This window comes from Hoplias malabaricus, chromosome 16 (assembly GCF_029633855.1).
Source record: "Hoplias malabaricus isolate fHopMal1 chromosome 16, fHopMal1.hap1, whole genome shotgun sequence".
Lineage (NCBI taxonomy): Eukaryota > Metazoa > Chordata > Actinopteri > Characiformes > Erythrinidae > Hoplias > Hoplias malabaricus.
Window position 1 is genome coordinate 24,381,238 of NC_089815.1, and position 27,918 is coordinate 24,409,155.

Sequence of the window (27,918 nt, forward strand, 5' to 3'; positions counted from 1 at the left end):
AGAGAGAGAGAGAGAGAGAGAGAGAGAGGGAGAGAGAGAGAGAGAGAGAGGGGTGGTTGAGAGAGAGAGAGGTTGAGAGAGAGGTGGTTGAGAGAGAGAGGTTGAGAGAGAGAGGTGGTTGAGAGAGTGAGAGAGAGAGAGAGAGCTAGGTGGTTGAGAGAGAGAGAGAGAGAGGGGTGGTTGAGAGAGAGAGAGAGAGAGAGCGAGGTGGTTACAGTGACATCAGCGCGCGCAGCATCTCCACTGGGTTGTGTCTGTGGTGGAGGCTAAAGCTAAAGCGAGTCCACGCCTAACACCAGCGCCGCTTCAGCATGAGGTAAAACCCCTACCTTTACTCCTGTTTTACTAGGTTTGCTGTGAATGTACTGTTTTGCGGTGTGAGAGCAGCTCCGTGCTGTATCTGAGCGGGCATTGTTTGTAGGTCGAATGGAGCGGAGTCCTGAGGAGAATATTTATGAGGAGAGAGGGAGACAGGGGAGGGAGATGGAGACGGTTGTAACGTTATATACAGAATATACCTCTGAATACTGACAACACAAATTTAATTGTACTACACAATGCGTGGGCAGTGTAAAATATCGGTTTAGCTAATATGCTAAGCCGCGGGAGCCTTAATAGGCGATGTTTTTTTATTTTTTTCCCTCAGCACTGACGTCGCAAGGTCGACGGTAGCTGCTCTTACCTGGAGATTCAGCAGAAGGAAATAATAGAGCGGTGTGTGATGATAATCTGATTAACCGCTCTGCTTTATTGTACTGTGGGAATATTGCGTATATTTAATTATATGCTGCGACAAAAAGCAAACAGATCTTCCATTGCAAATTACACACAGCCATCTTGCCCGTCTTACACAAGGTAAAAGAGAGAAGACGGGGTGGAAAATGGGAGAATTTACCAAAGTGTCCTTCAGTATCGTGAAGCCATCCTCACTGAGCACAATTTAAAGTAATTTAAGGAGGTGGATGGTTCTCTGAGGAGGGATGAAGAAGATGAATGTGTAGTGCTCAGTAGGAAATAATAGGATTAATTTTAGGCCTAGGATATTTAATCTAATGTGTTTTTACTTAAGCTTAGCAAATAATTCAGATATGTGTAAGTGTTACAAAGATTGGCAAGTTGTATATTACCAGCCTGTACGACAGGGCTCTCAATATTATGGTAAACCGTAAAGATACACAACAATATTGGATCAAATATATCCGCATCAGACTCGTACTGTTTTAATTCTACTCATTATTCCCACCAACATCTGATGCTATTTAAGAGATGCTGGACTGCTGTGATCTCTTCATTTGATTTGCATCCCTTTAGACAAACACATTTCTGGATGTATTTTCAGTGTCTTTAATTTAAAAATATGTGTGTTGTCATTAGCATTACTACAGATACACTACAGATACTGGCCCATTATTTTTTTAGGGGTCTTAAATAATTCCCTGAATATTACACACTGCACTTTGTTTATTGCTTTATTCTATACCTGAATATTACACACAAATAAAACTATAGACACTGTGCTTGTTGTACATTTGTAACATTAGGTCTGTCCCAAAACCTTTTTATAATGCCTATAGCACATAATTAACATGACTCATGTACTGTGTACACTGAGCTCAAGGGCTCTACCCATGTGTGTTGTATATATATTGCACACATTTACATGTTTTATACCTTTATTTTTTGTGTAATGTATGAACTCGCACACTCCAGATTTTTATTTTATACATTAACCTTTGAATTGCACATTAATGTATCTATCTGCTGTAGTAAAAGCAATGGTATAGATAACTATAGACAGTGAATATATAAATGGTAGAGATCAGGTATTTTCTGATCTGATCAATATTTAAAAATATCTGGTGTGTATATTGTACTCCAGAACAGCCAAATGTCTGTTCTAAATATTCACAATGTACTAACTGGACTGCATTTGTAACCCTATAGAATTTAATTTGGCATTTCTCAGTGACATTAATTCAAGTTGATTTAGTCCCAATCCAGTTATATACTTCATACATATTTATGTTATCTGTTTTAGGAATCAGCATCCACAGATATGGAGCTATATGAAATATATTAGACATAGCATGGGCCCAAAATTCTTACTAAACAGTATATATATAAATATATGGTAATACAGTTTCTGGCAAAAAATACCCAGAGACCTAGGATTGCCTAGGAACATGTTCACGATTATATATGTCTTTTATGCGCATACTGCACTTGTTTATTGTGTTCAATAGCCTACAGCACAGTCTTGTTTTATTCCCTTTATGTGAGTTAAATCAATAACATTTCTGTCTCTACACTGTCACTGCACTGTAAATTGTGGCCAAAAATTGAGGAGCAGCATCATGGGGTGAACAGCAGGATGAGGCAAATATTGACCCCCTGGTAATGGCTAAACACAAAATCACAACTTACATAATATAAAATGTTATATAATGCAGTTTTTTTTAAAGAGATGTGAATATTACTGGGGCGGCACGGTGGCGCAGCAGGTTAGTGTCGCACTCACATAGCTCCAGGGACCTGGAGGTTGTGGATTTGATTCCCGCTCCGGGTGACTGTCTGTGAGGAGTTTGGTGTGTTCTCCTTGTGTCCGTGTGGGTTTCCTCTGGGTGCTCCCGTTTCCTCCCACGGTCCAAAAACACACGTTGGTAGGTGGATTGGCGACTCAAAAGTGTCTGTAGGTGTGAGTGTGTGAGTGAATGTGTGAGTGTGTCAGGGTGTATTCCTGCCTTGCACCCAATGATTCCAGGTAGGCTCTGGACCCTGAATTGGATAAGGGTTACAGATAATGAATGAATGAATGAATGAATATTACCCTGTCACCTTTTTCACATATATATGCTGTAGTTCCACAAAAGCAGTGGATTTGAAACTTACCAGTGCCCCATAGCCATCAGACTGAAAACTGACTTGGAAAGAAAGCATTTAAAAAAAAGGGTGTTTCTTGTTAAACACAGTGTATCGCTAATACACCATAGGTAAATTACACTATCACAGTGTCAGTGTGAACCATTGTGATGAGGTTGAATGTTGGCCCATTTGACTACATTTATTTATGCTTATTGGACTATGTAAAAGCCTCATTACATGTTTTAAATATATACCACCTCCTTAGAAAGTTCTGAGGTTGGTAAGAATGCTCACTATACCAAGTTTAAATTAGTTCAAACAATATGTCATGGACACTTAGATGTCCTCATTTGTAGAAAAGCACCAATAGATCAAAAAATGAGGCCATGTGAAGTCTGCTTGCATTAGCATTACATTTAAACTGACCTACAATTCCTGACTGGAAAGTTAAGGCCTAAACCTCAACAAAAAAGGATTCACCTCAGCACTGCTGCTCAGGGCCTTTAATAGATGTTTCTCTCAGATGAAGATGCCGGTCTGCCTCATACATCATTGGGAATTGATATCTGACAAAATTTGATCAGTTATATTAATCATATTTGGAAATAATTGAACATCCAAAAGGTTTTTAGGTAGTAGCACATTTTATTCTGTTAAGTATTTGTTCTTATGTTGTGTTTATGTTTGACTGGTGCAGTGATCTAATCATTGACCTTATCAAAGGTCACAGCAATGACTAGTGCAGTTCCATCTCCAGTGATGCCTCAGCCATCCGAGGCTGAGAGTCCGAGAGAACACAATTGATTTCATTCTCTGGGTAACAAGGGTTGGTGGCATTGTGTACCATTGCGGGAGGCACTCTGAAAGGGTGAAACATGTGCCAATTAGTATCTGGATGTTTTTTGCAGAAATTCAAAACATAACATAAAAAATATACTTTTCTTTTCATACCTCTCCAGTCAAGTCCCTTAAGTTCACTTTAGTGTGGCGTTCACACTCACACATGAACATACTGTGGCAAAAATAGATTAGCGAATATATGTTAGTGTTTACAGTCAGTAACCAGGGTATGCAGTTTTTAAAATGTGTATATTTTTAGCTTTAATGTGAATTATATTTTACAAAGCTCCATTTGAAGTGTCCTTTAAATGTGCATCGAGATCCTCATTTACTAAAAGACTGTAGTGTTCATGCTGATCTTTAAGTATCTGAAGTAGAGTCATTAAATAAGGCACTTTACTGGACGTTTCCACAAAAAACGGTTTGATTTTTAGGTCTGTGTCCACTGTTGTATTCTATCGATTGGTGGTGTCAGACTGGGACAGTGGCCAGATTTAAAGCTTCTTTATCATCATATTTGTCATTAATGACTGTTAACATCATCTTGTGGTCAGGTCCATCTATTTTGCCCAAATGGGACCAGATATGACCTTGCTGGAAGTCATTTGAGAACATAGCAATGTTTCTCCTTAATAACTAGTTAAACCTAAACATGATTTTATATCGATCCCCATGTAACGAGCAGTTCATATGCATCTTGGTCAAGTGAATAGAAACTCTTACCCCGTGGGACAGTGAAGGACAGGATCATTAACTGACCTGAAATAGGATACTCCTATTAGCAGCAGTGTGTTTGATGCTGAATTATTTCTGTTTGTCATATTTGGCATATATTAGGAAGGTGGTCTTGCATATTTAAAGAGAAATGTCCTGCAGAATTATGCATTGCAGAGATGAACTTTTGATGACTCATAGCAGTATTATACAGGCCCTCATTCTGGTGAATAATTCAGTGACCTCAGTTTGGATAAAAATGCTTTGTTTGCTGTCCTCTCTATTTGCAAGTCCTTGGCACTTTGACCATGCAGGCCAATCAACCTTTGGGCATTGATCAGCAATATTCCACTATGGGTGAGAGAGCAGCCTTTAATTGAGTGCAGACAGCCACATTGTATTTTGAAGAAGTTTAGCTAATTATTCACCATTACATATGTTCATCCTCCTATATATATACATTATTACAAATCTTTACACACTTTTGGTGCCCATTAGGCATTAAAAAGACTATGATCTGTGACTGCAAAGGCAATGATTATGGTTTTTTTAAGAAACCAGAATTCTGTCTTAATATGATTTAGGGATCCATGGTTTGGCAAAAAAGATGAACTTAAGACTAATATTTACAGACATATTTAGTGTTTCTGAGGCTTGAAAATACTGAGAAACATGTTCAAAGACATCTTTTTTAAGTACTGAGAGTATCCACAGTATATACTCAAAAAACCCCTGTGTTTTCAGGCAGTATTTTAACTTATTGCTATAGCTGTTATTATAACAATAAATTACCCACCCTAATTTAATATCAGATTTTGGGTCTAACTTAATATAAACTGTACTGGAATAAGTGCAATACACCTGTTATTATTTGACAATAGCGCAAGAATGTAAAAAAAACATGCACTCACTATTATTGTAATCAGTTATGATTATATCTAAATCAATGCATGTTTAGCACCTTTCCAACATTAATTGTTCTTTAGAAGTATGTTGTTACACTGCTTGCTGCTAATTATTTTATATTATTTTATTTAATCAGCCTTCCATGAAAAATATGCAGTTAATCTGCTCTATATTTTGCCCATCCTGTAAGAACCAATTCGCACCATTATAGAACAGGGGTAGTGAAGGGATAAGGTTTTTAAACCAATTCTTAAATGCACTCCAGCACATGTTATTGTTGGTATAAAGGAGGGCAGCACTGTTTGGCTCAGAATCAAGATTCTTAGGCATGCCACCCTCCATCGCAGGTGCCGTTTCCATAGCAACCAGACGGTCTAGGAGTAAATGGGTGATGGGAGATGCAAGCCGAGAGGGAATGAGGGAGAAAGGGAGGGGGTGATGGAGGGGGATCATTCTCTGCTCCATCTTCTTTGTTCTCTCTCCTGCTGCTCATGGCCTAGTTAAGTGGCCAGTAACATAAATTAGCCCCTCAACAAAATTACACCCCACTGTTTCTATTACACGTCTGCTTTCAGGAGACATGCCATTGTTGCGTACACTAAATATAGCTGTTTGTTGTTATGTGTTTTCATGCAATTAAATCCTCACCCTTAATTTTATTGTTTCAAACGCAAATTTGGTCTTACATTAGAAGAATATTAGAAGTGCAGATTTCCAGCATTGTCATTCTCTTCCTATTAATGTGTGGTCCCTACTTTTGTTTTGTTCAGAGGAAATGTGTTATTTTTTAAATTTAAATTGTGCAGAAGAAAGAATGAAGAGTATTAAAATGATATGTAGAATATGGCCGAATTTAGAGAATATTGTCTGTTTACTATGGTTAAGCTTCTGTGTTTTTCTGGACCTCCCGAGCCATCATTTTACCTAGTGGATGCGTCCTAGATCTTTTGCCCGTTATTGTGTGTGCATGACTGGAGTGCCCCTGGCAGAGAACAGACTGAGTTATATCATTGTGAAGGTTGTTCTCAGTGTAGAGAAGACTCATGGGCGCAATGAAACACTAAACTACAGGCTGTTAACACTTTCTGCACTTTCTGTATTAAGACAAGCCCAAAACTGGTACAAGGCTTGGTTTTTTTATTATGTTCTTGAATTGTCCTTAGCCTGATTCCTATTTCAGTATAAAATATTTGCCACTAATGGCCAATAACCTGGTTTGCTTTTCCATATAATACAGCTTGTGTGTTGGTATTATGACTGGCTACTGTAAGACTATGGGTACATGTTCAGAATCAGCCAGGACTGAAACTTTATATTTTATCCTTTTTTGTTTTTGCATGTGTAGTGCAGGCTTTGTTTTCTTGTCTTTGTTTTCTGTAGCTACCCTTGACTGATTTGTCTGTATTTTCAACTGCAAATGTATTAGACAAAAAATCCAATTTCAAAACCAATACACTTTTACAAGTTAGTGCATTCAATATATTGGATGGAAAGGGCATTCATGGATTTAAACCGTTCTCAATGCACAAACCTTAAGACTTGTGAAGTACATATATCCTATTCCAGATCTACCCACTCCAGCAGGCCCAAAGGGCAGAGGTTGTTGTTTAATCACAACAACCAAACTTCAACTCATTTGAAAAGTTGCTGTTTTTTGCTGTCAGTGAATGTGCTTAGGTTGGTCACTTTTTGTACAGTGTGTTTTTTGTTAATTGTAGTCACAGTATGAGCCTTTGCATTATTAATACATACAATTAATTATCAGATTATTTCATTTTGTTGCTGTGAGCATCCTGAACACACTGACATTTCATTGTGGAATGTGGTTTTACTAAGTTTAACTTTCACAAAATACAGCAAATATAAATCATTTTGATAAAATATTGAATATGCATCAATAATTAATAATCTCACATCAAGGGTTCAGATTTATAAAACACTCACTGAATAAAAGCCTTCAATCTTATTTTACTTATTCTTTTCCTATTAGCAGAAATAAGTTATTGCAGACAACAATAATACATACTTTTTGAATATTAATATAATGGATTTTAATCAGTTTTTTTGAGAATTATTTGAAGCACAATTTTTAAACCATTGTAGAAAAAAAGCATTTTTACACCACTGTTATTTGCTGTATTATATATTTACTTTTGAAATGTTATTAATATACGGTGGAAAGAGCATTGTTATTCTATTATTTTATTTTAGGGAGAGTGCTGAGATACTGTAAAAAGAGCAAGTATTATTATAGAGTAGAAAGAGCACTGCTGTGTTTTGTTGTTTTTTGTCTTCTGGAGCTCACGACGGCTGAGTTTACAGTACGCCCCTCAGGGATGACACATGCGATACAGTAGCTGACAGACTGACAAGTGAAACAAAATAAGAGTGATTTGTTTTGATATTTATGATTCATCTTACAACTGCAGAATCAGCTTCTTTATTCCTCCCTAATCAGAGCATGGATTGGGTGTTACCATGGAAACAGTGGGGAACGGCAACACCTCATTGGCAGTTGGCTAACACTCCTGTTTGGCTGCATCTGAATTATTTCCCTCAAGGGACGGATCTCTTGAACAGATTACCCATCCAGCGTTACTGCAAAATAAAGCACAGTGGGAAGAGCAGAACAGAACAACGCAAAAGATGCAAGAGAAAATCCCGTTTACGAACACGACAATTGCAGTTCAGATGTAGCCAAGAGACATTAATGATACGGAGCAGAGAGACGCCACAGCTGGGTACCCGAATGGTCATGAATCAGTCTTTTAGATCAAAAATAAAACCCCACAGTTGATGAAAAGGAGGAAGCAGCTGTGTTAAAATCCCTGTGGATTGCTCCACAAGCCACATCCTTGTCCAATTCTCCGCTCCTCTCTTCACTCATTCTCATTTCCTTCTTTCCAATTCTTTCCAGAAAAAATAACATGCTCCAGGGCCAGCTATGAAATTACACATTGATATGTCCTTTTTTGCTAGCGTATATTATTGAGATTTCCAACTGCATTTTTAATTGTTTACAATCCAGATTGAACTGATATGGTGCTTTGCATGGATAATATTGTCGTGTAAATACATTAGAGATTCTTCAACATGGAAAGTCGACTCATTTCCATGTGTTAAATGGACTAGGATTCTGCTGGCAATTCTCTTGCCCACCTAGCTGGGCTTTCAGCATTGATCAACATGCATCACTTACAAATGATCGATCAAGCCTTTACATAACCATGTCTGTCCTTAAATGTACTCAGAGCAAACAAGAAGCGATGGCTGGTTCTGCTCATGCGTTTGCTTACGTATGGTTGTTTCAAATGGTTGGAAAAGCAGATGACATTTTGAGAGTACGTCAGTGTGCTCCGCTTGGAGTAAAACAGCTTTAGTAAAAACATATTTTGCTATTAAAATACCAGATGGTATATTGTTTTAACTGTATATTTTAGAGGTATCACAATATAATAATAATTTTAATTTAAATTGTCTGGAGCCAAATTTAGAGACTTTATTTTATTTTTAGTAAAACAGCAGTTATCTCCAAGACATTTAACTTATTGTAGGTGTAATATTAGATATAAGATAACCCATAATCATAAGAAGCAGTTCAAAGAGTAAATGTCAGGTTCCTAAAGTTAATTATTTGAAAGATATAAAGGAAACAACATGAGATGAGGAGAAAAGCAAGATTGAAAGCTTGACAAGTGTGCAATACTTGGTAGTCCATCAAAACTGTCATTATAAATAATAAAAAGTGCTTATAATATTAATTTTGGGGAGATATTAGATATAATTTTTACGTTGTCTGACATCACACAGGAACGCTTCTTTAATGCAAATTTAAATACAACCTGATAACTTAATATCACCGTATATTGGATCATTCTATTAAGATAAAAAATGATGTGTGTTTTCCTCACTGATCGTGTTGGGATGTTTACTATATGATTATGCAAAAAAAAAATTATCTCAGGTGCAGCATTTAACACAACCGCTGTGAAAAGTGTTTATCTGATGTAATTTGATTGAATTCAGGTCTGAAGCATTTTGCCGCACTGTCATTGCCAGCATCCCGAGCGTGGAGGTCCAGTGGATGACCTCTATAGAGCTGCTTTACTGCAGACTCTCCCCCTCTTGGTTTGTGCAAGCTTACACAGAAATGGCTTAGATGTCTGAAGCTGAAGACCCACCTCCCCCACAGCAGCACTGCTAAAAGACAGCACTGCACAACAAAGCCTGCTTCACTAATGTGGATTTCTGGATCAGGAAAGAGCAAGGTTTCCAACTACAGACAATAGAGACACAAACAGACAGTGGGAAAAAAAGGTGGAAAAGGTTTCTGAAGGTGTACAAATGCCTAGCATCATTGTGACCTGAATTTTACAGTACATTATATTAAAAAATATTTCCACATTTTAAAATTGACAGGCTATATTCAAACAACATAATGCAAAAAGATCCTGCTTACATAAAGAGATGGATGGTCCTAATTTCAAACTGTACTACATAACAAAACACGTTTCTCTATTGCATTGCCCAAGAGAGCTTTTCCTGCAAAGCTAATGGTGACTGTAACGCTAGAGGCTGTTTTGAAAATGAGCATTACTGTTCTGCAGATGTGAATTCTGAGAGTGTGTCCATCAATTGCAAACTTGGTGTATAGTCTTATCTATTTTGCACCTTTAGTTACACTGTCATGTGAGCAAACAAACATTAAATGTAATAGGCCTATACGACTAAGTAGGATGCTGAATACTTTAGTCACTATAATAGGTCTCTAGATGCAAACAAGCAGCTGAAAAGACTAAATCCATGACAAGCCATTCGTTTTGAACTGAATCTGTTGCCTTCTCTGTGCTGTGTAAAAACTGCAAAGTGCTGTGCGTAAAAGCACCTAATGTAACATGATCATTATAGACTCCCTGTTGTAGACTTGCAGTGGTAGAAACCCTGTTTTTGTCAGTGTGCTCTCTAGACCAGTGGGTAAACTGAATGGCCACACAGGATGTGTATTCAGGGTTGGCCATGTGAAAACATTAACGAAAACAGATATAAACCGAATTTGACAGATGATTAAGCTTTCTTTGTGCTTTCTGCTGCCATGTCGCCATGGGGGCATAATTCAAGTGTAAGTCACATCGGAATAACACAACATATCATTATCCAAGTATGCACCATTGCAGCACTTTGTGACTCTTTCACTGACTTCATAACACTGGGAACTGTGGGTTGATGCTGATATCCAGTATTTGTGATGCGCATAAAATGTGCAGTTGTTACAGGTGCAGTAAAATATATTAATTTTAGTGTTGCACATTAGTTTTAGTGTTTCACATTGTATGAGGCATTAGGCATTAGAGTCTAGGCATACATATAAGCACAGGATGATAGTCCTGGAAGCTCTCTAGTGATGATTTTTGTAGGGTTCAAGTCTGTTTTTGACACATATTCTCTGTCTATTCCAGGGACTCGATCTTGTAATGATGGCGAACTCGGTGGCCTCCTATGATCAGCTGGTGCGGCAGGTGGAGGATCTCCGGAAGGAGAACTCCCACCTGCGCCGTGAGCTGGAGGACAACTCGCACCACCTGTCCAAGCTGGAGAATGAGACCTCTGACATGAAGGTCAGTTTGGGCTTTAGAGTAAGTCTGTGCTTCTGATGCATGCTTCTGTATCAAAATTTGAGCGACACGTTGCCTTCTTTTGTCATTAGAATTCTATAGTACTTAGAACCAGCTGTTTACTGATGTTTAGGATACACATTCGACTTCACACTCTTCAGTAATGAGATTTTCTTCAAGAGTTTACACTTTCTTTTTTATACTGTGTTGAAATGCATTTTCTGGCCCACATGTCGTATATATACCCGAAAGATTAATGTTGCTTTCACCAAAGTAAACCTGGTTAATGTTTTAAATGTTTTTTACTGGTTGGGTGGTAAACCCTTCGAAACTACCTGTTTTTGTTGCTACATTAATGCTGCTTTCACTGTTGACATGCTTTTAGTGACCTATGCCTAGCAACTGGTCTATGTATCCATTTAAAAGGAGAATTCACATGCAACGGATTTAATTACTGGCCCAAAGAATTAATTTTATATTTTTCTTTTGAACTGTGAGAGCGCAATGTTCATTTTTTTTTCTGAAACACTAGATATGTAATGTTCTATTTTATTATCTTCTATACAGGAGTATTGCATAGTGACATAGGATGCAGGCATAGGTTTCCCTGAACTTTATGGACTGAACTTTATACAATTGAACGTTTTGTTAGACTATATTTTACTACAGTTTCACTATCTGGCAAATCCAAAGTCACCATTGCATGCATTTGATTCAGCAGTGACCCACTTTCCATCAAATGTCTGCAGACACTAATGGGCTGTGTCCAGTATTCATAGTCTGAATGAGTCTTAAATCATAGAAGAACTTTTATGCCAAAATGTGTATGCTACAGTGCAGTAACAGCAGGGTGGAATTGATTGCATGCAAGAAGAAAGGAAACCATTAGATAATGCGAGCTACTGAACCGCTCATTATTGATCGTGAGTTTTGAATTGCAGAAGGTTTTAATGTGCCATGTGGTGCATGTATTACTTAGCATCAATCTCATAAATCTCATGCATCCAAAGCGAGTTCCAGTAAGAGTCTTGTGTCATGTTCAGTCATCGTTAGAAAAGACATGATACTGTTCCTTTTCCAGTGCTAACAGTAAACATTTGAGTGCTGGCTGAATACAATATAGGAACATTTTAATGAAAAATATTAAGGAAGAAATACATAGCCATCAACTATTGAAAAATACCTATACAGTAATCCCTCACTACTTCGCGGTTCATCTTTCGCGGATTCGCAACATTGGGGGGGTTTTCAATGGGGTTTATGGCTGCTATATCGCGGATATTGAGGGAAAATCTAGGAAAACGGTGAAAGATGAATAGCCAAAATATTTCATTAATATTTACCTGTATTAGACTGGGCCTGTAGGTGACAAAATATATCATTTACAAGTATTTCTTACGTACAGTACATGTATTGTTCATGTCCACATCCGAGTGAAATTTACTGACGCTAAATCACAGCTTAGGAATTACTCTATTAAAGAAACAGGTAGGATATCACATGTAGTTCCAGCTGATAAACATTATAGAACGACTGTTTAATGCGAAGGGTGGGTTGTTAACAGTAACAGGGAGGGGTTTAAAAGTCCAAAAACTTGTTAAATACATAAAAAATATATCTTTCCTCTACTTCGTGGAAATTCGTTTTTCGCGGGTGGTCTTGGAACGCATCCTTCCCCGAAAAACGAGGGATCACTGTATACTATAAATATACCAACTATAATCTTACTCATTATTCTATACAGTATTCTAATACTGATGCCATCTCCAACCTCCTTCCATTTTATAAACTGCTATACAGAAACCAAACTTGGCCTTTATCACTCTCCATTTAGTATGCAAGCATCCACTAAAAAGTCTGGTCAGAAACTTAATCATCTGGATCCTGTCTATCCAAGCTCATTCCATCACAGAGATCCACCCAAGCTGTGCTCGAAGAAATAAGTCCTTCACGGTGAGAAAGCCTCATTATGACTCTAAGCCTAGGCCTCCAGAGTATTTACTCTTTACATCTCACTGTGAAATCTCACAAGGATTCTGAAGTCCAAAGCAAGTTTATGACAAAAAATACTGCATCTTTTTTATTTTTTTTTTAATGCAGAGCACTTGCACTATCTCCTATAGGGACGTGTGTCAGAGCTGATCTAGCATCTGTTGGTATTAGTAAAGTCATAGTAAATACGCAAGAAGTCTGTTCCTAAACCAGCATTTCTACTCAAGCTTTGTGAATGTTGGCACAGACTCCTGTTTTATGAATTTATGTTTGGGATTCTAAAACACTCTTGCTCCTGCAGTAGTTTGTGAATAAAGGCTCTGGCTAACGGGCAAAAACATTTTGTTACCATGACAACATTTTTAATATTCTTTAGAAAGCAAGGCCCTTGGTCATGGCTACATTTTTTTGGACATGTGCAGATATCTATACCCTTACAGCTTTTGAAAATCATCACGAAGCAGACCACTGTCATTAAATTGTTTATTCGTTGATTCATTCGTCAGGTCTAACCACTTCATCCTGATCATTGCAGTTGTTCTAGAGCTTACCTAGAGTCATTAGACACTAGACAAACTGTTGATCAGAACCCTAAATCAGATGCTAGCATTATAACAGGCTTAAAGGTGATGCTTGGCATGGGTACCCAATCCCCTGATATGTCCCATAACACGTGCCCAGATGCTGAGTGCAGCTGGATAATCTCTGCTAAGCTTTTATCACAAACGCCAGTTCATTCTGTCCTCAAACGGACCGGGACACAGTGGATATCACTCACTTGCAGGATTACAAAGAGAAGCCATCTTGTTCCCTGGAATTTTTATGCTTTAATAACTGTTTTGTTTTTTTGAAGACCATGATTATGCTCACTTCTGTTAGTTTAATTGTTAGGATTATTTTTGATCAGCATGCTTTTGACAACGGAACATAATCATTAAACCTTAATTTCATGCCATTTTAGGAGGTTCTGAAGCAGCTGCAGAGTAAACTGGAGCAGGAGGCTTGCACTCTCGCCTCTTCAGGGAGAGCTGATGTGCTCGACCAGCTCAAAGGTAGAAGGAACATTCTGTGTTCATGTATCATTTCATGTGACTATTCATGTCCTCACTGCTTCAAGAAAACATCTTCAGGATGGTAGCTTTACATGAGTTGGTGTGATAAAGTGACATAAAATACTGAGAAGACTGCATTTAATTTTAACTGGCACATTCACAATAAAATATTTAGATTACGACAGTGTGACAGCGACAGTGTGTTTTAATAATTTCATATTCATCTGAGTGATTATGTAGTCTAATATAATTAGGAATATAAAGGTCCAAAATGGTCTTTTGTTTGAACCCTGTTTTCAGAATTGCACATGGACTTGACCAACTATTATGAGCTCAAATACCAGCCTCACAATCTGCGTGTGTGTCCTGAGACCATGGCAAGTCAAGCAGGTGATTTAGAGGACAGAACACCTCTTCCCCCAGCCAGTATCAGCAGAGCCAGGAGCCCTGTCTGCTTATCGTCCCGCCAGAACTCTTCAGTGTCAGGAGAGGGCACGGCTGTCCACCCTGGACACCTCCACTCAGCCATAATGGGAGATGGCCGTGTGACAGCACAGCATTTAGAGGAACTCTGCAAGGAGAGGTAAGATCTAGAATTATCAATTTGTTCTTATCTTAATAACCCAGTTTTCAAGGGAACTCTTTTCACACAGCACGTATTGGACAAAATTCTACTAGTAAAAAGGTTTTATTTTGAATTGATTTCTTTCACTGAACATAAGGTCTTTGTGGAAGGGATTGGCTTTTGCTAAATATGTCTCCTGAAATCTGACTAGTGATCCACAAACAGTAAAGGATTATGTTTTAAATATTTGAAAGTAAAGTTTAAAAAAATTAAATCACAAATGTTCAACATTTTTAGAAATGTCTTTTTATAGACACATTAATCAACCTTTAATGTTCATCAATATATTTTACAGCATTCTCATATATGTCATATATGCCTTAATATTAAAATACGCAGGATATACATGAGGTCATATGTATGTATGCCTTGATATTCTAAATTGGGTTGCTCCAAGCATACAACAAATAATTTAGTGCTGTACATTTAGGCTCATTTGCATAATAAGCCCTCTGTGATATTGCAAAGGAAGGAAACCCAAAATAAAAGTTGCAACAATCCGTCTTAATTTGGGTATTTTTTTTGTAGGACTATGCTGCTGAGTGAAATAGAGAAAGAGGAGAGAGAGCGTCACTGGTATTATTCTCAGCTGCAGGGTCTTTCACAGAGGCTGGCGGAGCTGCCCCGGATTGACACAGTAAGAGAAGCTCTTGTACTACCTGCATTAATGGTTTTACACGGCCAGGTGTAGGTGTGTCTGATAAAATGAGGTCACCTAGATTCACATGGTATTTGAGTAATGACTACTGTACATAGAGGTCCAGTTTTTGGGGAAGCATCATTTGTAGCACACACTAAACAATATCATTTGTTTATTAAGAATTCTTGCAACAGTGTAACCATAAATTCCCTCTGTATCTCAGTTTTCCATACAAATGGATCTTATTCGCCAGCAGTTAGAATTTGAGGCCCAGCAACTGCGTTCAGTCATGGAGGAACGTTTTGGTACCAGTGATGAAATGGTCCAGAGAACCCAGGTATCGTGTGGAAATATTTCTCTCCATTTGCTCCAGTAATATATGAATGAAAAATAATTAATATACTTTTCTGTATGGTTTTGTTGTCATTGGCAGTGTCTTTAAATTTTTGTTCAGCTCTAAATGTGAATAATCTGTATGTGGTTTTTTTTTTTCTGCAGATCCGTGTGGCTCGTCTGGAGCAGTTGGAGAAAGAACTGCAGGAGGTACAGGGCTCTCGTGGCACACAGGAGAAGAACGCTCAGACGGAGAGTCAGGTGAGATAAATAACTCTCCCATTCATCCATTACATTATGAAATAATGATGTTTATTAATGTGTGTTGTCCCAGTTCATTAAATATAGTCAAAGACACGATGAATCATGAGCTAACATCCATATTTAAACTCAGTTTAGATTAAAGATAACAGTCTGCTTATCCCCAAGGAAATCGCAAAGGGTGGAGATAAGTCAGTTTAAAATGATAAATTTCAAGCGAGCAGACACGAATATTTAAAGGGGGGGATGCCTACCTTGCCCCCACCATATGTAGACTATAGCCCATAGTAGTAGACCCCTCTGTTTGTTTATATATCACATGTCTAAACATCTAAACAGCTGCATATGCCCAGAGCAGTTACTGCTAGGAAAAAAAACAGAAACCAACAAATCACTTCTGAAATTAGTTGACAATTATTTATATAATAGATTTTTGTAAATTGTATTGATTAGTTATTGCAGACCTACTAACACTGTCAATATACTTAAGACAAGCACAAAAGATATAGAACGGGTACACTGTCAGCTGCTGCTTAACGCATTCAGAGAATTGCAAAGAGTAATGACACAGCATTAGTTTAATATTAATCAATTTCTGCTCAAATACAGCATTGTCTTATAAATAAATCAGAAAAGAATTCTTCTGTAATTTCATTGGAATACATCAGTAGAGGGCTGTTAGTTTATCTAATGCTCACATATATCAATACCTCATTTGTATTTTGTTAGCATGCTGGCCACAAATAAGATTTATGGAAATGTTTCCCTGCAGTCTCTCATTCCTCTCTGGATCTTAACATGACCTCATTCTCTCTTTTGCCAGCCAGTCTTTCTAATGCTGAATGTTTTATAGAGGCTTTGAAATATTGAGGCTCTGCCATCGTTAAACACTGCTCAGGAAGTGAAGAACGCTGCAAAATAAACCCAGACACATGCTCAAAGTCACTCATGAGTTTAATTTAGCTTCAATTACATATGGTTTGCTTGGGGAGAGGGGGATTGATAACAACTTACAGCTATTATTCAAGCTTTTAAAATACATGAAATTAACTATTTGATGAAAGAATAAGTACAAAATATAACTTAATTATTAATTAGAAACAAGTGAAATGTACAGTTTGTTAAATGCAATCTGTGAATGTAGTTTAATGTAGGGCACATAAACACATTTGTCAGTATATGCTGTGTTTCTGACAGCTTTGCAATTTAGTGCTTTTCACCAGGCCATTCACCAGATTATTCAGCTACAACCCCATACCTTCTCACCTCGCACTGCTGTCTGGCAGCTCAAGCTGGCTGTGAATGTTGCTAGGCATGCCCTCTCACTGGGCTCTCTTATTGGCTGCTTAAGCTCTCTCTGTCTGGCCCACCATGAAGCTGGCATTTAGAAACATGTCTCTCTGTTAGCGCACCATGCCAGAACTGTCAAAAGTTTACTACAAAGAAGAGAGACATGTATTCTATTGATTTGATTGTAATGTGTACTTCCAGATGAATGAAACATATTACAGCATGAACATTTTTTCTTTCACCTCTTTATATTTGCAAAGATTTTTTTGATGTAATATATTTATGTAAATTATTACATGCATTTTTTATTATTTAAAAAAACATTTTTTGTCACCATAAAAATAAAGTGTACACTATGTACTGCAGATATTTCAACACCTCTTTACATCCAGTGCTGTTGTTCTATTTTTGTATTCCAGCATCTGTAGTTAGGCTTTCACAGGACTATGAGAAACCTGATGAGAACATACAGATGGCAGTGTTTATCATCAGTTTAAATCTCACAGCAATTTCCTTACCTCCGTTAGACACACACCTCAGTCTTATCTTTGAGATATTTGAGGCAGCTTGTGTGCAGCCCACGCTCGTCTGGGTAGACCTCAAGAGATCACATGCCTACCGATGGCACCAAAGGTTGCCATAGAGATGGGCTCTGGGATAAAAGGATGAATTTACTGCTTTGGCTGTTGGAGGATTTGCTGTGAAGCCAAGTTGGTTTCCAAATTCAAACGATACAGCTGGAGCACTGGCTTACAAAGAGCTGCATGCAGAAAGCAGTAGCAATATTGTTAGTATTTTTATCACTGTTTTGAAGATATTGCGCCAGGCAAGCTGTCGGATTAACTTTCATTTTCATGAATTTAAAGGCCACTGAATTTTAAAGCACTCTAACTGGAATGCATCATTAAACATTGTTTTTTCACCAGCTCCATTCATTAGCTGATATTTAAGCGGTAACACATCTACACGTATATATTCTCTCTTTTTGCAGAGTGTTGAGTGCCTCTCCAAAATGGCCAACCCTGAGCAGGACAATGGAGCTTCCACTAGCTCTGTGATGGAGGCACCTGGAGAGGCAGGCAGCAAAGTAAGACAGTAGTGCTGTCTTATGTTTTATGTCACACATAAAAATGTCCCCATATTCCATTGTTGTCAGTTATAATTTCAGACAATTTAAGGAGTTTATTGTCTAATAAACATTGAATATTGAGGTTTAGGGCAATATGGGATTAATCTCATTGGACTTAATACTTGAGGTTGTTAGCATTTATTAGCGTGGCAGTACATGGAATATTCTTTTCTATTAATATTCTAATATAATTAATTTATAATAATTAATTTAATATTCTAATAAGTTTCAACTTATTAGAAAAAATAATAAAACTACATGTAGTGTTATATTTCTGCCGTAAGTAATACACCCCTACCTTGTATTGTTTCTCTAGATAATATTTTTTCCAGAGCATAATTATCTCTGTACAGAGAAAATTAATTTAATGATTTATTTCATTTATGTGATTAAAATTTATATATTTAATGTTTGAATAAAATATATTACATCTTAACATTTTTGAGTGTAACTTAGACATAATCGTACATAATTGTGTTGATGTACTATAATTTATGTTATAAAGGAAATTATATACTCATTTGAATCCGGTGAATTCATAGCTTCGGGTTTATGGCATTACTCTTTAGAATATAAACAATATTTTTTTTTCCCTGTAAAAAACAGTAAAAACTTTTTTGAAACATGGTTCATGTTTGTGATTAGTAGCTCTGTCTGTGTGTGTTTTTCGGGATGCGGCACTAAATATGCTGGCCTCCACATTTCAGGTAGAGATGGTGTTTTGGCTGCTGTCTATGCTGGCCTCCAGAGATCGGGAAGAAATGTCCCGCACTTTATTAGCTATGTCCAGCTCACAAGAAAGCTGCATCGCCATGCGTAAGTCTGGCTGTGTCCCCTTGTTGGTCCAAATACTGCATGACGGCGGGTCAGGAGAGACTGGAGGAGCTGTAGGCTGCAGCCGTGAGGCTCGATCACGTGCTAGTGCGGCTCTGCACAACATTGTATACTCGCAGCCCGATGAAGGACAAGCACGACGGGAAATGAGGGTGCTACATGTGCTGGAACAGATCCGCTCACACTGCGAGAATGGCTGGGACTGGATTGAGAACCACCTCAGAACCCCATCACCTGGAGGTGCAAAGACTGGTATATAACACTCATTGCATTATTTACATATAAACTATTCATTTACATGATTACAGCAGCACACATTTCTGAAATTAATATGTTTTATATGAACTATTTAGACATCCCAGAGCCGGTAGATCCTCAGATTTGTCAGGCCATGTGTGCTATAATGAAGCTGTCCTTTGAGGAGGAGTACCGAAGAGCCATGAATGAACTTGGTATGTGGAAATTTTTCTGTATAGCGTAACATGAAACGTATAAGAGTATATGAAAGCTTAATAAAATATGCAACATTGCTGTCATCTTACTCACAATATCAGTAGAACTTTATCTCTGCAATAACTTATTGTGAGTCTATTTGTTCATTTCAGGTGGTCTTCAGGTCATTGCAGAATTAATGCAGTTGGAACAGGAGCTGTATAACATGCAAAATGAACCAATGAATATGGCCCTGCGAAGATATGCTGGGATGGCACTCACTAACCTCACATATGGAGATGTTGTGAATAAGGTAGGTAAAAAAGATAGAGATCTTGTCAGAGATAACAATGTAACTAAAACTACATGTGATGTCCACTCTACTTTTTCCTGATTGTGCCATGTTTTTTATTTAATTTCAGGCCACACTTTGCTCAAAGAAAAGCTGCCTTCAAGCCATTGTTGCCCAGCTTACATCTGATAGTGAGGAATTACATCAGGTAAAAATGTTGTTTTTGTAAGTGTTGGAAAGTGAACTCTGTTCCATTGCATAAAATGTGTCTTTATTTGTATGTCAGTGTAGCCTTTCTTTTGTGTGGATCTAGCCCTAACAAATTTTCCCCGTTGTTTTTCTGAAGGTGGTCTCAAGTATTCTTAGGAACCTTTCATGGAGGGCTGACATCAACAGCAAGAGAGCTCTTCGTGATGTTGGCAGTGTATCAGCACTAATGACCTGTGCACTTCAGGCTACAAAGGTAAAATTTACATTTTTGTTATTGTTACTGTTATTGTTATTATGATAATTATTATAAACTAAATTACTGGGTTTTTTTCTGTATACAGGAATCCACCTTGAAAAGTGTGCTAAGTGCTTTATGGAATTTGTCAGCACATAGCACTGAGAATAAAGTGGCAATATGCTCTGTTGATGGTGCTCTTGGGTTTCTGGTCAGTACCCTTACCTATCGGTGCCAAACCAACTCACTGGCAATCATTGAGAGTGGTGGAGGGATTCTGCGCAATGTCTCCAGCCTTGTAGCCACCAGAGACGATTACAGGTATTGGTATTGAAATAGTTTTCTTATTGGATTATTGTTTTATTTTGGTACTTACTTCAGTTGCTCATTAGTGAGGTAAGTTAATAATGAATGTTATGTTTTTTTTTGTTTTTTTTTTTTCTTTTTTCTCGATAGACAAATCCTCAGGGATCACAACTGCCTCCAGACTTTGTTACAACACTTACGATCACACAGTCTAACCATTGTAAGCAACGCATGTGGAACCCTGTGGAATCTCTCCGCTCGAAGTCCAAAGGACCAGGAATTACTGTGGGACCTAGGAGCTGTGAGCATGCTACGCAATCTCATCCATTCAAAGCACAAAATGATAGCCATGGGAAGTGCTGCAGCTTTGAGAAACCTCCTCACAAACCGTCCTCTCAAGTATAAAGATACTGCTGTTGTATCTCCAGGCTCATGCATGCCTTCGCTCTATATGAGGAAACAGAAAGCACTGGAGGCTGAGCTAGATGCAAAACACCTGGCAGAAACCTTTGATTCAATTGAGAAGCAAAGCCCTAAGCATTTGAATATTAACAAGCCCCTACGACACATAGAGAGTTTGGCAAAGGATTACGCCTCAGATTCTGGATGTTTTGATGATGATGAAGCCCCTAATGTTTCAAGCAGCTTAGACACGGGGACATTCTCTATGCTCTCTATGTTCTTGAACAACTCCAACTTCCTTCATAATCAGCCTCGCAAGAGAGAAGGCGAACCCGAGCACGATGTGGTGCCTTTACAAACAGATGAAAAAAAGACACAACCTCCTGATGATGAAGTCACTGTTGCAGCTGAAAAGTTGGCAAAGAAGATCACCAACACTGTGGCTAAAATTGACAAGCTGGTGGAAGACATTACCATGCACACATCTTCAGAGGACAGCTTCAGTCTCAGTTCTGAGGACCATTTTGCTGAATGGAATTATGGGCCTGATGATCTTCATGAAGCACGAGCTAAGTCATGCTCCCCTTGCGGTCTTTCTGATACCAACTCATTTTCACACAAAGAGCGCTTCAGCAGAGCTCATGCCCTCTTGCGACTTAAAAACGCCAACTCAAGTTTGTCCAATGACAGCCTTAACAGTGGTAGCACTAGTGATGGTTACTGTGGGAGTAAGGACCAGATTCGATCTTCAATGAGGCCAGCAGAGCAAAAACGACCAAACAAGCTTGACCTTAAAGTAGCTCACGAGGAACTGCTGAGTGTTTCCAAAATAATGTGTCAGAATGAGATACCTGAGAGAGATTCAGAGACCACAAAAGATCTGAAGTTGCCTGATCAGGGTAGTGCAGATGAAGAAAAGGGTCAAGACCCTCTTATCGCAACACCAGCAACTGTGTCAACCAGGGTATCTTCTGATACCAGTGTACCTACTATTAAGCTTTCTCCCTCCTATCAACATGTTCCACTCATCCAAAGTGTTGCCAGGTTTGGTGTTGCAAAGACTGCTATTAATGTTCAGGCAGCTCAGGCAATGAGAAGACAAGCCTGGGTCCCAGCCGTGATGACTGGAGGAAGTATCAGCAATTTCTCACCGGTTTGTGCTGCAAGAAGCCCAACAATAGGCCAGTTGGAGACACCACAGAAGTATTCAGTAGAGAACACACCAATCTGCTTCTCACGCTGCAGCTCTTTGTCCTCCCTTTCTTCTGGTGATGGAGCTCTCGATGGACAGAGCCAAAGTGAAAATGAGCTGGAGAGTGACTCATCTCTTGAAATTATTGAGGTGGAAGATGGTGATGAAGTCAAAAAGGAGGAAGAAGATGAGACACTTGAGGATTTAAGTGATAGTCAGTTGCTTATGACTGACCAGAAAACATGTCCCACAAGCAGCAGTACCTCTGATCCCATTCAGATTCCCTGCACGATTAGACATGAAAAAACATTCCTTAGAGCATTATCACCAGTCATGAATGAGGACAGGACCCCATCAAGTTCTTCAGACAATTACATTCATGAGACGCCACTTGTGATGAGTCGGTGTAGTTCTGTAAGTTCACTAGGCAGCTTTGAGTCTCCCTCAATTGCTAGTTCTGTACAAAGTGATCCTTGTAGTGAAATGATAAGTGGAACTGTCAGCCCGAGTGACCTCCCAGACAGCCCAGGGCAAACCATGCCCCCAAGTCGAAGTAAAACTCCATGCTGTGCTGAGTCAAGTGGACCTGAGCAGCAAAATCTTGGTGGCGTTGCAGGCCAGTGGGAAAACAGTTTGAGGAAGTTCATGGAAATTGCTGACTTTAAAGAGAGGTTCAACTTGCCTCCAGACTTGGACACAATGATCTACTTTACTGTTGAAAAGCCAATTGAGAACTTCTCTTGTGCCTCTAGTCTGAGTGCCCTACCTCTGCATGAGCACTATGTACAGAAAGATGTGGAGCTCAAGCTTACTCCTTTGCTTAATCAACAAGACAATGACACAGAATATGCTGGGCAGAGAGATGCTTCTGATGATCCATCCTGTATGGATCAAGATCAGTACAGTGAGGGAAACTCAGATGATGACATTGAGATACTCAAAGAGTGCATCAATTCAGCAATGCCTTCTCGGTTTAAGAAAGTAAGACCAAATATGATGTCTACTCTTTCAAACCAAGTTCTAAACACTCAGCCTAGGAGGTCTGTTCATTTACCAGTTTACATGGTGCTTCAGAATAATAACAATCAGATGTGCTCTGGCCGAAAGGTTGGAATGTGCATGAAAGATATTCATCATGATGATTCTTCTTACACTGATTCTGCAGAAGGTACTCCAATTTATTTCTCAAGTACCACATCCTTAAGTGATGAGACTCTTCAGTACCCAGTCAAAATGAAAGGGTCCAAAGACTGGCGATCAAGAAACAAAGAGACACAGGAACTTATTGATATAGAGGCAAGGAGGATTGAAGAACTCAGACTTTTCTCTCGCTTCCATAAATCAACCAAAATGGCATGTCAGTCTGAAATAATTACAAACCAAATGAACAAAACCATGAAACAAATGACTCCTACACAACGACTGCTTGTACAAAGTAAGGAGATGGCAGCAAAGATGACTCAGCAAAGAGTCCAAAGCCAGTCCCCAGTTCGACAAATACAAAAGCAGGGACACAATTTGTCACAAAGCATGCCACATTTAAATATTCCGGTCAGAAGGCAAGGCACAGATGTGTATCAAAATCAGAGGACGTATTCCAGAAGTAATACACAGGAAAACACAGCTTTTCAGTCATTGCGCCACCCAGCACCCACAGACGGCGCCATCTATTCCTTATACGACAATGAAATGGATAAAGAGGATGCAGTGATGGCAAGGGCAAGGGCTAGACAAAAACAGTTGAATGATCCAAGCAAGAATAACCTAGCTGTAAACTATGCTAATTCAAAAGGTCGCTTGGATAATTTCCAGAGAAATGGGTTTCATAGAATCAAGCAAAATCTGATTATGGAAGAAGCTCCCCCATGTTACTCTCTCAGCTCATCACTCAGCTCTTTGAGTGATGCAGAGTTCGAGGAACATCAGGTTAAATCACAGCGCGTTTGGTTGAGAAATAAACAGAACTTAACATCCAATCCAGTTCAGTGTCCCCAAAAAGGTCAACATGTCCAAAATCAATTTGAAGATAACAGTTCACCAAGTTCTGTCAGCATGGACTCTGAGGATGATCTTTTATTAAAATGCATAACATCTGCTATGCCTAAACAAAAGAAAAAACAAGCCACTAGAAAAAGGAAAGGAGAGAAAAAACAAAAGCAGAAAACTACTCTTCATAAGGAATCTGAAGACTGGGGTCCTGACAATGATTTGGGCAGTGATGAAATGGCATCTGATAAAGATTCTGACCTCAACAGCGTAGAATGGAGGGCAATACAAGAAGGCGCAAATACAATTATTACAAAGTTGCAAGCTTCAAAATCCCAGGATCCATCATCAGAATCAGAGTCTGTTCTTTCATTTATTTCTGGATCAAGCTTTACCCCAAAACCTGACATCGATGACAAGAAAAAGGTATTTAAGGACAACAAAAAGGCTAATAAACCACTTGATTTTGCCCCACGCAAACCTGTTCCAAACTTGCCAGTGGTTTTCAGAGGCAGAACAGTAATATACATGCCCAAAAAAGAGACAACACTTTCACAAAGACCACCACCTAAGAAAGCAACAACCAAAACAGATGCTCCAAAAAATCCTAATTTAGCTCAGCATCGATCTAGAAGCTTGCATAGATTGGGGCGTCCCAATGATTGTACTCAGTTGTCCTTGCCCAAGAGAAGCTCAACTCCTCCGGCCAGGATTCCAAAGAGCTCATCATCAGGATCATCTCAAAGCTCAACCCCTTCCAGGCAGCCCAGCAAAAAAGTAATCTCCCCTACCCAAACAGTTAAACAAAGTCAGAAATCAGTAGCCTCTGCTCCAAGTAGTCCACCAGATAACAAAGGAAGTGTTTCCACACCCAGTCAAAACCCAAGATCTTCTGCTGACAGCAAAACACAGAAATCTCCTGTCAGGATACCATTCATGCAGAGTCAGTCAAGAGCGATTTCGCCATTAGTGACAAATCAGCCGACTAATGCTAACAGGCCACATAATCAGTTACAAGGGAAAAGAATCCTCCCAGCCAATCGACTAGATTTAGTTCGAATGACGTCTGCTCATTCGCGCAGTGGTGAATCAGATCGCAACAGTTTCCTAAGACAACTGACATTCATCAAAGAAACATCAAACCTCTCAAGACAAGATGCCCCTTGTTCACGGTCAGTTCCTACATCTAAACATGGATCACCTCGAAGAGCATGTCCAGGGGCTCCAGCAGTTTTTCTATGCTCCTCTCGATGCCAGGAGCTAAAGCCAATACCACAGTTTCCAAGAAGAGTGCAGGGGGTTCAGGGGTCAAGAAATGGACAGGAACAAGGCATTCTCAAGCAGAATATGAATCTATCCAGGGCAAATTCCACTGACAGGAACCTCACAGTGAAACGCCCTGTCAGAAGAACCAGTTCAGAAAGTCCTTCCAGGGTGCCCCAGAGGTCTGTGCCTGAGCCAAAGCAAAGGGAGAAGAGAGAAGACACGTTCAAAAGATATTCCTCCTCGCCCAGTATAAATGTCTTAAGCCGTGTCACCAGCCGCTCCTCCCTGCGCTCCTCCTCTTCAGACTCAAGTGGACGAGCTAAGAGTGAAAAAGACATGAAACAGAGGCAGAATAGAATTGGGTCACGAATCAGTAACAGTAAAGTCACCTGGAGAAGGATTCGTGATGAAGACGTTCCTCAGATTTTAAAGAGCACTCTTCCTCCCACCGCACTACCTCTGGTGCCTTCACCTGAAGGGCATAAACCAGTGCTGCCACCTCCATCACTGCCAGGAAAACTGCCAACAATTACACTAATATCACGTAAAACAAGTGACGCAACAGTACAGACTGAGGACTTCTCAACTAATAAAACTAATTCAAGCACCTCCCCTACAATTGAGAATGGTACAATTATTTCAGAAGAGGCAGCAAAGATGGCTGTTCTAAGAAGAATAAGCATGACCTCTGGGAATAACCTCCAAGATGGTGATTCCGATGGATCCCTCAAAAATTACAGCACAGCTTCCACTTCAACCTTTCAGTCTGTGGAGAGCAGCCATAGTGGAGGCATAGGTCACTTCCGTCAGAGTTCTCCCAGCAAAGCCGTCAGGGTTACTCCTTTCAATTATGTCCCGAGCCCAATGGCCTGTTGCTCTCAAGAAACACAGAGTCAAGCTAAAATCTCTGAGAAGTCGGGTGAAAAACTTGAAGCCTAGGACCTAAAATCGGTCACTGTTGCAAGCTTAATTTCTGTGTTCCTGATACTGTAAAAACTCAGGTGGTTTAGTGAGCAACATTAATCTCTTTACCTCGGATACTCAGTCCTGTGCTTGCCAGTTGCCATCAAAAATTATTTATCGGTCAAACGTTCTCTTCTTTAACTTTGGATTTTGAACACTGGAAGTTGGATGTAGACAAAATAGGCATGAACTGTAGTGTCTCTTTGGATTTAATCTGTTGTACTGAACTTCTAACTACACCATAAAAGTGAAGCCGTCCCTTTTTTTATATTTTTGTACAGTTACATACATGAATCATTGCTTGTTTTGTTTTCTGGACACTTAATGTAGAAAGATGGAATCCAAGAAACAAGGTGTCCTTTACGAACCACAGTGGACGACCGCATCCAGCTCTGTATTCATGAATGACAATATGCAAATCACCCAAGACCAGAGACCTGATTCCTGGACATTTTGAAGACCATGTGCCACCTAATACCTGAAAAGACTGTTACAATACAAAAGAGGAAACCACACATTTATGCATTATGCACAGCATTTCTTGTATGCCATTATACCACACTGACACCTATTATGAAAGCCCTTAGCCTTCACTTTTATTATTGCAGGTAAAAATGTTTGTGGTAGATCAGCCCAATTCAGCACAGCGAGAATATATTGTAACCCTTGTTGGTATTTAGTGATACTGTTGTATATAATTGCAGAGACAGTCTTATGCTTCCCAGTGAGCAAAAAGTACTCCTAGCGCCGCTACAACTAGCATGCTCAAGATTCACCTCGTGTGCACACCTGTGTGTTATCGATGTTGAATAATCTCTTTCCCTGAAGCATAAGTGATACAAATGGAGGAAATCATCTCTAACATTTTGAAAAGGAGATGTACTTGTTAATTGTTTAGCAACTTTATGTAATACACTTAGGTGGCTGTACATATTTCTGCTTATTGAATGCTTTGATAATGTCATTTTGTGTATGATCAGCTATGGATTAAGTCATATGGAGCAAGAACAATGCATTGCTATTATATGGCTTTTTAAAGAGGAACAGCTTAAGACTTTACTGATCAACTGATCATGGAATATCTGTAAAAAAAAATGCATGTCAACTTCAATTCAGTCAAACCTGCAGCACACATTATGTTGTAACTGGTATTAAATCAAACCACATTTGCCTAAGCAGACTGGCGCTACACAACAGCAGCAGTAAACCAACTACTGTTCCATCATTTAGCAAAGGGCAAGTGCAGTGTTCACAATCTTTATGTAGCTGTTCTGTTGGAAATGGTCTCTGAACAATAACAAAACCTATATAATGTGGATTTTCTCTGAATGTAAACGTTCATGTTGTACTACAGTAGAGGATTTCAGACAAGAACTGAGGCTCTAACATGTAGAGCTCCATGACTCTGATGAAAATTATATGCACAGTGTGTTGTTTTGGGTGTGACAGTTAAATGTATTCAATTTTTAAACTGTCTGTCATTCTGTAACCACTCAAAATAAATATCCCTTTATTTCCGATTAGAAAGATACAGAAATTATGCA

General features: G+C 38.9%; 1 protein-coding gene across 1 annotated transcript; it reads left to right on the forward strand.

Annotated features, from left to right (window-relative positions):
- The first annotated feature begins 193 nt into the window (after positions 1 to 193).
- apc2 (APC regulator of WNT signaling pathway 2) lies at positions 194 to 27,895 on the forward strand. The gene is made up of 15 exons (XM_066647127.1): positions 194 to 316; positions 10,779 to 10,937; positions 13,888 to 13,978; positions 14,279 to 14,561; positions 15,132 to 15,240; positions 15,467 to 15,580; positions 15,742 to 15,837; positions 18,119 to 18,214; positions 18,964 to 19,342; positions 19,444 to 19,542; positions 19,696 to 19,835; positions 19,945 to 20,022; positions 20,161 to 20,277; positions 20,366 to 20,580; positions 20,716 to 27,895. Exons 2-15 carry the CDS (start codon positions 10,794 to 10,796, stop codon positions 26,348 to 26,350), a joined length of 7,596 nt encoding a protein of 2,531 aa, XP_066503224.1. The 5' UTR covers positions 194 to 316; positions 10,779 to 10,793; the 3' UTR covers positions 26,351 to 27,895.
- Positions 27,896 to 27,918: the final 23 nt, after the last annotated feature.